General features: G+C 43.6%; 1 protein-coding gene across 3 annotated transcripts in view; it reads right to left on the reverse strand.

Moving 5' to 3' along the window:
* The window catches only part of ZNF148 (zinc finger protein 148), a 50,980-nt gene that overhangs the window by 25,426 nt on the left and 14,258 nt on the right, over window positions 1–11,296 (reverse strand). For 2 of the 3 annotated variants that reach the window (XM_019553850.1, XM_019553852.1), the window contains one exon: window positions 1,622–1,702. In XM_019553850.1, coding sequence (XP_019409395.1) covers window positions 1,622–1,695 — 74 coding nt within the window. In that variant the 5' untranslated portion in view covers window positions 1,696–1,702. Of the gene's footprint in view, window positions 1–1,621; window positions 2,223–11,296 lie in introns of those variants that run through there. The other variant, XM_019553851.1, reaches the window with a different exon arrangement.

The following is an 11,296-nucleotide window of genomic DNA, read 5'->3' on the forward strand; positions in this document are numbered from 1 at the left end:
GAAGAAAACTCATGTGGTTCCTAGACATTGTCTCAGGGGCCAGGGAGACATTACACTTTTACCAGTATGTGATCAGAAACAGTCTATACATGTAACAGAACAGAAGTTTGGCACACAGACTGGTTTAAAAATGGTGGAACCCGGTCTAAAATTAGTCTCCTGCCCCTGCCCCAACAGGCAAACGTGTTCTGTTGGCGACTGATCTAAACTAGACCGCTTACAGAAAGCTGCATAACTTAGATCGACTCTGTCTTGGGTATTTTGAATACCTGTACCTAGCCAGGAAGCTTTCCGCTTCTGATACCCAAAATAGTCTTACTACTAATATATTCACTCTGCTAAACCTGAATACTCCGGACGGTGACATCAGCAAAAGCTTTAATTATCTGTTGTCACTTGCTGTGTAGAAGAAACTGTCACCCAAACTTCTGGATGTCAAAGAACAAACAGAAATTTAAATTAATAAGGAAGAAAAAAATGGAACCAACAGTCCTTGAAAAAGTGGAAACTTGAGAACATAGGTACAAATCTGAAACAAAACGGTAAAGGCTGCTACTCCCTAAACTGCAACCTAACTTTAGAGGAAATGAAGACTCAAGTTAGATACAACTTCAGAAGAGAAATCCCAGTGCATTTGAACTGAATTAAGTCAGCATCCCACACAAATAAGACTCCAGAAATTTCAACAAAAAGGAGTTGCCATCTTAGAAGCGCTCAATTGGTAAGAGTCCATAAATGAGAGGATCAGTGGTTCAGAGGCAGAACGTCCTATTCATGCAAGAACCACACACTGAGTATACAACGTCCTTTGGGTTAAGCATGAAGGTAGAGCTCACTGCAGATAAGTTCATGTGAGAGAAGACAGTTTTCCAATCCTGCTATTTTTTTGTGGAGCAAAGAAAATTTGCATACTTTATCAAATGACTAAGTCTCAAACCAATCAGTTTCTGGAAGGAAACAAATCTAATTCAGTTGGAACAAAGGCTCTGAGCTACCAATGACCTACTCAGTGTCTCATCTTACTCTGCCAGATATCTTTTATCACCAGAAAGATAGAATTCTGACATCAATATTTGTATTAATTAATTACACTTCCTATTAATATTTTTGCTTCTAGTGCAATTCTGAAACTTTACACCTGTCTAGTTGCTGATTTCTACATGTTCAGTGGATGGTGTACCGCACGGGTCAGCAAACTTTTCAGGCTTCAGGGCCAGACTGACCCAGTTTGGGGCAGAGGCAGGCTGGCACGCACGCACTAGGACCCAGCTTATGCTGCTCCCACTTTTCCCAGTGGCTGCACACGGAAAGCACCTGCCCCCACTTCCAATTTCCCAGTGGCAGCACAGGGAGAGTGTCCACAACCAGTACTCTGCACCACTGTAGCATGGGGCTTTGTGGAATATTCCTGTTTGGGATGAATCAACTCAGAAGAGATTATCTCCCCCAAAAATTGTGATACAAGCAAGCTTTAAGTCTTGCTTCTTCTTCCTCTTCGGGGCATCTATTTTCAAACACGAGGATACCAGTTCTTCAGTGTTTGAAGATTAGATTAACTCAAATGAGTTAAATTTCTTCTCTCTAAATTATACATTATAAAGAAAAAGAATGAGATTTTTACCCTATTTTTCCTGGCAGATGGGTCAAAGTTTGTTCTTCCACTGCTTCTGGTTTTCTTGTGAGGACTTGCAACATAGTAACCCTAAAAGGAGAAAATCAGAATTATCTCTGTCTACATGGGAACCTGGCCCCAAAGAAATGTGAAAAGGGGTCCCAAGACTTCCAAAAATAGCTCATTCCATTGCACTTTCCTTGCTGAAGGATGAGGAAATGGGAGAAAAGTCTCCATGCGAGCTGAAGAAAGACGAAAAGATAGTTGAAATCATGGTCTGAGGTTGGGACCAAAGCCCTTTAAAATACGCCTGGCATAACATCAGCTGTGCTGAGCCACAAGCAGGATACACCCTATCTAGGTCATCTTTTGCAGTGCATCTTTTCTATGTTTGTGGAGGCCTGATAGCATAAGCTTACTGCAGTCTTTACAGGCACCAGATGAAGGGGCACTGAGGCTGGGAAGTGTAAACAGCTGAACCAAGCATCAAGTCTGCTAGTTCAAGCCACTTCTGAATGCAACATTTCATGCTGCTCAGAATCAGGCCCAAATTGAGGAAACCCTGAATTTAAACCTATTTCTAGGTAGGGTGGATAGCAGCAGAATAAAAACATAATTGTAGAAAGACAGCAATATTGTTGTCACTGTCACCAACAGGGGCAATCAGTTGGGGCAGACTGGTCGTCTGCATAGTATCACACAGTTAAAAGGGATCTGAAGTTTCAACTGGTTGTTTCCTGCACAGAAGCAGGATGCACAATTCCTGAATAGACCAGACAGATGCTTATCCAACTTCTTCCTGAAAACCTCTATGTCTAGGGAAAGAAAGTACCAGAGGGACAACTGATACTACGCGCAGTAGCTGCTTTGCAAATCATATAACTTGTACAACAGTATTTACTTCTAACATCACTGATTATATTATTTCTCTAAATTGTGAAGGATAGGGGTGCATGAATATGTGGGTTCCCAAATGTTCAGTGCATTTTTCAAACCTTGATATCAAATAATTTTGGGTACCTGCACAACACATTGGTTATAAAAGTGGGCTATCAAACGCCCACCATTGCACAGCAAAAAGAAAAAAGAATTTGAAACATGCAGCATGGTATTGCAACTGAAACACAATCTAGGTTATATGAAATTATACAGGGACATACATGAAAGTACAAAACCACGCGTAACAATATGCTATGAATCTAAATGAAAAGTATCGTAATTGCAATCTCTTCAGCAAAACAAGCATAGCTGATCAAAAGAGGCCTCTTTTTGCCCAAGTAAGCATTATCAGAGCATTTTAACTGAAGTAATGGGGGGGGGGGGAGGAGCCTTGATTAAAAAATGGCAGAACAAAGTTTCAAAATTATTAATTTGGACAGACCTGCAGTAGGTCAACCAGTAGGTTAGAGCAACCTGCATTTGTGGAAATAAGATACTCTCAAACTAAGCCAATCTAAATAACACAAACAACATATTAGTGTACATTAGCATACTTCCCGGCATAAAGTACTGGGACTGTCTAAGCAGCAGCCCTCTTCCTGAGTTTTACAACTTCTCTTAAGCTATAGGACAATCATATTTTCAACAAATTTGAAAATACACTTAGAAGTCTCTTGATATAGAAAACTAAACAATCAATTCAAACATGCATCAATAAAAAAAATGTAGAGCTTAAATCCATCAAACTAAAAGAAATACAGCATTACGGTGCTGATCTTGTTTTGCCTAAGCTGATTTTTGGGGAACTAACATTTCAACGCAGATCTCCAAAGAACAGACCGTACTTACATGCATAGAATAAAAGACTGGAAAATAAATAAGCTCAAAACTGGTTCTTTACTCCAGACCTTCTCTCTTAAATGCTTAGCAGCTGCTTGTGGATCCATACCCAATGAACCATCTTGCTTAGTTTCAAAAATTGCTACTCAGACAACCCTTCTACAGCACTTCAGCCCAGTTACTCTTAGGACACCTGGCACCATTTTTTTTTCAAAGATTCCTAGTGCAGTAAATGGGACAGGTACATGACAATGAAAATAAGGAAGCAAAAACAACCCATGCCTTTGTCCAATTTAGAACAAGGAAGACAAATATCATCAATGTCATCAGTGAGTGAATAAAAAAACATATCCTAATAACCACAAGGATAGCGGCTGTGAAGTGAAGCAGAATAGATGTCTCAGAAGAAAGAATCAAAATTTGCTTATAATCAAGGTAAAATATAAAACTGATCATTTCCCAATGGTGGGTGGGAGTGCATGCGTCTTTTCTTATGCCTCTGTACAAATAGTGTGTGCACATTATTTATGCAAATATACAACCAAACACACTAATTGGGCACACTTTAGAAATCTTAATAAACGAACATGTGCAATATTGCTTTAGGAGCACCTGGAAGCTTCTAATGACTGAAAAGCCTACTTAGACAAGATAAGAGAAGAGTGTCTAAAACAGGGATGGGCCAGATGCAGCCTGCCAGGCCATTCTATCCAGCCCACAGGACCCTAAAAATTTTAGAAAATTAATATTTATCTGCCCCTGGCTGCCTGTCATGCGGCCCTCAATGGCTTGCCAAAACTCAGTAAGCAGCCCTCCACCATAAATAATTGCCCACCCCTGGTCTAAAAGAACCGATAACAAATAGACAGAAAGGGAAACACTATGCTCTCAAACATTTTTCTTTAGGTTTAACATTATTCATAGATATAGGGTTGGAAGGGACCTTGCAGACCCCCTGCCCCAGGCAGGAGAAAACACTGGGCTCAAATGACCCCAGCTAGGTAATTGTCAAGATTCCTCCTAAAGACACCCAAGGTAGGAGCCAGCACTACTTTCCTTGGAAGTTGGTTCCAGATCCTAGCCACCCTTACTGTGAAGTACTGCCTCCTAATGTTTAGTCTGAACCTACTCTCTAACAACTTATGGCCGTTATTCCTTCTTACTCTGGGAGGCACTTGGGGGAACAAGGTCTCTCCCATACCCCACTGGTCCCCCCTAGTAAGTTTATAGATGGCCACCAGGTTCCCTCTCAGCCTTCTCTTCTGAAGGCTGAACAGGTTCGGGTCCTGTAGCCTCTCACTGTAGGGTCCGGCCTGCTCTCCCCAGATTATGTGAGTGGCCCTGCTTTGGATCCTCTCTATACTGTCCACATCCCTCCTGAAGTGCGGCACCCAGAACTAGATGCAGTACTTCAACTGCGGCTTGACAACTGACTGTGTAGGCATCAATGCCACAGTCGCCTAGCTTTTTAATGAGAATGGGGTGGGAGACAGTGTCAAAGGTCTTCCTGAAGTCCAGAAAGACTACGTCCACTGCGACACCTGTGTCCAATGATTTTGTGACCTAATCGTAGAAGGCAATCAGGTTGGTCTGACAGGACCTGTTCCTAATGAAACCATGCTGGTTGCCCCTGAGCATCATCCCCACTGCTGACCCTTCACAGATGCGCTCCTTGATAATCTTCTCAAAGAGCTTCCCTGGAATCAAAGTAAGACTAACAGATCTATAGTTGCCTGGGTCCTCCATTTTTTGAAGATGGTGACCACGTTGGCCCTCTTCCAGTCATCCAGCACCTGGCCAGAGCACCACCAGTGCTCATAAAGCCATGCCAGGGGTCCTGCGATAACCCCTGCCAATTCCCTCAACACCCTGGGGTGGAGATATTAATATTTATTTTAATATTAATAGTAGAAAGGCATTAAATATTTTAATTTTTTAAGTAATGTTCCTTTCTCTAAATTTTTTTTTGCTAAAAAATATTCATATTCAAGTTTTCTGTTAATTTAAAAGGAAAAACCAAAAATGTGGGGATTTTATTACTCTTCCCTCTCACTTTATTTTTTAGGGGCACATCAATAGACATTTTGGGGGCCAATACCAATAGCCGATTTTTAAGGAGGCATATTGGCTGATACCAATCCGATTTTTAATAAGAAGCCTGACAGCTTAAAGAGCTGCATACAGCTGGTGAGTCTGTTGCGTTGGAAGGGGAGGAGGGAAGGAAGGGGTGTGGGTGGTACAGATCAAGCCCCTTGTGGTGAGAGAGAGTGGGGCAGGGGCTGGGGGGGTGCAGGACAGAGCTACGGCTGGTCCAGGAGGTGCAGAGGGGTGGGGCAGCTCCCGTCACTGCATACACCCTGGGAGAGAAAGGGGGGGGTGTCCCCCGGATTTGCATGGGGCAGGACAGGCTGCAGCTGAAGGCTTGTGCTGGTGCTGGGCTCTTCCCAGCAGGGGCTAGGCTGGGGCTGCACTTGAGGCAGGCAGCAGCAGCAGCACTGGAAGGAGGCTGTGAATTTTGGAGTGGCTGCAGCCCTCTCCCCAGCCCCCCTTCCAGCGAGCACAGCCCTGGCCCAGCCACTGCTGGGAAAAGCATGACGCTAGCCCCAGCCCGCAGCTGCAGTCCCCCCTGCGCCGTCCCCACTCCCATGGCCTCCTGGGGTGCATGCAACAGTGTAAGCTGCCCTCCCCCACGCCTCCTGAACAAGCTGTGGCTCTATCCTGCATCTGCCCCCGCCCCACTCCCTCCCTCACCCAAGGGGCTCCCCATCCCCACTCTTTCCCTCCTCTTCCACCACAACAGACTTACCAGCTAGACACAGCTCTTCAAGCTACTGGGCATTGCGCCTTCCCACCTGTGTGCTGTGCTATGGCTGTATGCACGGATGGGCATTTATCAGCCAAACTATCAGCCACATCAGGCCAATTTCCGATACAGTAAATTTTCTTTACATCAGACTGATGTATCAGTGCACCTCTATTTTTTTTTAACTTTACTCCCACAATTTCTTTTTAACTGTACTTTTTTCAGTGGCAAAATGTGGGAAAAGGGTAAAAAATTGAAGACTGGAGGGAAATAGAACTTACAATCCTACTGTAGGTCTTTATTAAACAGGATATTATAGACACACATAGCCAAACTCCATCTCATTCTACATTCTCCATTGTACATTTCAGCCAGGAACAAATTGTACAAATAAAGTGTATAATGGAATTTCAAACAATTTTATCAACTGATATCAATCATCTTCCACAACAGAGTTCTCAAAAAAAAGACAGATTACTGTTTTGAACCCCAGCAGCAAACTGTGCTGATAAATCCACTGGGGTAAATTGTATACAAAGGATGCTCAACAGATATTCCTGGAATTACTATTGAGTCTTAGGGTTTGTCATAAAAGCATGACTCAAAGTATGAATTTAAACTGATCTACTTTATCTTCTTGCATACAACATGCATCCAGATAAAACAAAGACCTTGCAAGGACAGTTGCAAGACGTTTAGTTCTTTCTGTAAGTAATTCTATATACAAGTTCCTATAAAGTATTGTTTCCACATCATAAGCCTCATTAAGATATTACCAGCAGCTCACTTGCTGCTTCATGCAAAAACTTCAATGTTCTGCTAATAGCTATGGCTGTGAGAGGGTTAATACAGGCCTCCCTCATTTTGGCAGCTGCACAGCATGCAGAGCATCTTCAGGCTTGCTGCTTTTCCAACAAAGAAAAGAGCTTCCTTGCTTAAAAAATCATGCTGCAATTCTGGGATACTGAATTGGGGGGGAAAGTTCCCTACGCCCCCACACCCAGCCATCATCATTTCTGTCACTTTGGAGTTAAAGCTAAACCACAAAAGTCACCGTCATCTTAAAATAAGAGTATCCAAATAGGGAATGATGCTGATGTAATTTCTCCGACATAGACAACCCCTCACAAAAAATAAATAAATAAAAACTACTACTGAAACCCACATAAGAGCCAAAGTGTCACCAGTAGTTCATGTTCTCCCAACAAAGGGGAGGATTTAACCAAATCATTTGTGAATTTCTGGAAGGAAAGAAAATTTCCTATCCAGTTCCAAGATTCAGTCTGTGTCTGTTCTTTTTTTTTTGTCAGAACATCTCAGTCCCTAACCCTAATGTGCACATACTAAGAGACGAGTTAAGGCTCAGCTACAAACTTACCTGCAATGCTCTGCCAAAATTTACAGTGGCAGAGAATTTGTTTTTAAATATTGGCATTTTTCTGCAGGAGGCAATATGGAAACAGTCCTACCATTCTTTCTACTAAAGAATAAAGCAATGGCTAAAATGACATAAGGTTATTAAAATTATCGTTGCCCAATGCATCCTTCATTTTAGCCTTCATTTTAATAGAATAGGTTTTACTTAACAGTTGAATCCTCCTCAGATATAAAACAGAATTTTCCACAAAAAATATAGAAATTAGCAACTTCTTAATGTCAGATTTAAAAAAAACCATCAGATTCTCAAGTGTATTCTACAGAAACTTAAAAGCCAAAAAAAAATACAAAAATGAGATTACTGTTTCTATGAAATGCATATTAAGAAATTTTTCCTTGCATTCTCTTTATTCACATGAAAAATGTCTAAAAATTAGGAAAAATAGTATGAAGGTGTAAAAAGGATCATTTGTGGTATGTGCTGATTTGTAAATTGAAAAGAAAATTACTAACAGTAGTCAACCTAAAGAGTTCACTGATCATAAAAATAAAGAACATAACGGGACCATGATACAAATTTAAAGATGCATTGCGCATATGCGTATTTTGAATGCTCTATACTGCTCAACTTTTGCCAGTACTGTACAGGCCCTGATCCCAAGAAGATTTACACTTTGCTTCATTTTATGCATTGTGAATAGGCCAGTTAAAATCAACAGGACTACTCCAAATTGGAATAGTTATGGGGTTTAAAATTAACCTTGGAATACAAGTCTCCCAAAGCTGTCTGTACAACTCCAGCAACAGAACCACAATTAAAAGCTAAAAACCAAACATTTTGCCAGTGGGACTATCATAGTTTTTTCTATTAAAAAAGGCAATCCTATAATCTATGCAATGTTTATTTTCTTGTAACAACCCCCCCCCGCCAAATCCTGTGAGTCTATATTGTCAGTTTCTACTGCTACTAAAGCTTTCAACAGACATCATTTTTACAGTGCTACAAACTTTGTATCACTAAAAATAATGTCTGCTGAAAGCTTTAGTAGCAGTAGAAACTGAGTTTTGTAGTACTACAAAAAAGAGAGAGTACTATGGGACAGGAACGATATTCAGCCCTTCCTACGGGGAGCAGAGCTGTTCTCAGGACCCACATCCAGAACACTGGTTTTTGCTGATGTTCTAGCTGCAGAGGCTGGGCTTCTTGCAGGACATGGCAGAGCACAGGCAAGAGCTGATGCTCTATCAGCGCTGGTGGCACAGCAAGGGGCCCTAGACTGGTCTTTCCAGATCAGCTTGGACCAGACAGGGGGGAAGCACTCCCAGACAGCTCACTGCTGGGCAGGCTGTCAGGGAGCAAGCCACTCTCACCCTCTTCCTTTTGGAGTGGAAGGGAGGGAAGCTGGTAGACAAGTATACCTGTCCAGACATTAAATTTGTGGCAGAAAAACTTCCTGTGAATCATCTGAACTGAAACTCTCCATATTTGGCATCTGTCTCAAAGTAAATTTGGGTAATCATTACTTTGCAATGCTCTATAACTCCCGTGCTTTGAAGAAGGAAAATTATATTTGGCAGAGAAGGTCCTTGGTGCTAGGGGAATTCTTAGGTATATCCTTGTGAAAATCTACATAAATAAGGCCAAAATTACTCTAAAAATACTCAGTTCTTGTGCACTCAAGGACATCGGTCAAGAGCTTGACCAGGAGTTTGCCCGGGAGCTGGCTGAGACTGCACGCTCCAGGACCATGGTTGTCATGGGTGACTTCAATTACCTGGACATCTCATGGGAGGATCACTCAACAAAATCCAAGGGGTCGCAAAGCTTCCTATCGTGCGTGGATGACCTCTACCTGACTCAAGTAGTCTATGGGCCAACGAGAGGTAAAGCACTACTCGACCTGGTACTGGCTAATAGGGATGACCTAACCGGCGACCTAGTGATTGATGGGAAGCTGGGTGACAGCAACCATGAGCTGATCACCTTCACCATCCGCTGTAAAGCTGGCAAGTCAGTCAGCAACATGGAAGTCCTTGACTTTAGGAAAGCCGGCTTTGACAAGCTCAGGAGGCTTGTCAGTGAGGCCCTAAGGGACCACGACCCCAGTGGGAGGGGAGTTCAGGAAGAGTGGTTGCTCCTCAAGGGAGCAATCCTCAATGCACAAGCTAATTCGATTCCATCTTGCAGGAAAGGCAGCAGGAGGGCACAGCAGTGCCCCCTCTCCCCCCAGCTCTCCAAGGATCTAGCAGACCTCCTGAGGCTTAAAAAAAAAAAAAAGCCTACAAAAGATGGAGGATGGGATTCACCTCCAAGGAGGATTATTCTGCACTGGTCCAGTCTTGTAGGGAGCAAACCAGGAAAGCCAAGGCTGCAGCTGAACTCCAACTAGCTTCAAGCATCAAGGACAATAAAAAGTCCTTTTTCAGATATGTGGGGAGCTGGAGGAAAAGCAAAGCAAAGGTAACATTTGGACCCCTGTTGAACCAGATGGGACAACTGACACCCAGGAAAAAGCCAACCTATTAAATAGGTACTTTGCTTCGGTCTTTCATCAGTCCCATGGGACGCCCACGCCTGCTACGGGAAAGGCAGGTCTGGGTGAGCGAGATCCCCTGCCTTCCATTAATGCTGACCTCGTGAAGGAACACCTTGAGAAGCTGGATACCTTCAAGTCAGCCAGCCCTGACAACCTGCACCCCAGGATACTCAAGGAGCTGGCGAGCGTCATAGCCGAGCCCCTGGCATGGATCTTTGAGGACTCTTGGCGCTCTGGTGTAGTGCCCAAAGACTGGAAGAAGGCCAATGCGGTGCCTATCTTCAAGAAAGGGAGGAAAGTGGATTCGGCTAACTATAGGCCCATCAGCCTGACTTCCATCCTGGGGAAGTTCTTAGAAAAGTTTATTAAAGAGGCCATCCTTAATGGACTGGCTGAGGCCAACATCCTGACAGACAGTCAGCATGGGTTTGTTGTGGGTAGGTCTTGCTTGACCAATCACATTTCCTTTTATGACCAGGTGACCTATCACCTGGACAAGGGAGAAGAGATTGATGTCATATATCTTTACTTCAAAAAGCCTTCTATCTGGTATCCCATGATCACCTCTTGGCATAACTAGCCAATTGTGGCCTGGGGTCCACCATGATCCACTGGCTGGGGAACTGGCTCCGTGGTCAGACCCAGAGGGTGGTGGTTGACAGAAGTCACTCGTCATGGTGCCCTGTGACCAGTGGGGTCCCTCAAGGCTCTGTCCTTGGACCCATATTGTTCAACATATGGGCGGATGAGAACCTGACGGTGTTTAACACCAAAAAATGCAAGGTTCTCCACCTTGGGAGGAAAAACCTGCAGCATCCTCACAGGCTTGGCACTGCTATGCTGGCTAGCACTATACCAGAAAGAGACTTGGGGGTCATCACTGACCACAAGATGAACATGAGCCTGCAATGTGATGCTGCGGCTAGTAAAGCCACCAAAACTCTGACCTCACTCTCCCCTTGTACTCGGCCTTGGTGGGGCCGCAGGTGGAGCACTGTATCCAGTTTTTGGCTCCACAATACAAAAAGGATGTGGAGAAGCTTGAGAGAGTCCAGAGGAGAGCCACGCGCATGATCAGAGGTCAGGAAAACAGACCTTACGACGACAGGCTGAGAGCCATGGGACTCTTTAGCCTGGAAAAGTGCAGGCTCACGGGTGATCTGATGGCCACCTATAAGTTTATCAGGG

The sequence above is a fragment of the Crocodylus porosus genome, unplaced genomic scaffold, assembly GCF_001723895.1.
Source record: "Crocodylus porosus isolate Cpor-Errol unplaced genomic scaffold, CroPor_comp1, whole genome shotgun sequence".
NCBI lineage: Eukaryota > Metazoa > Chordata > Crocodylia > Crocodylidae > Crocodylus > Crocodylus porosus.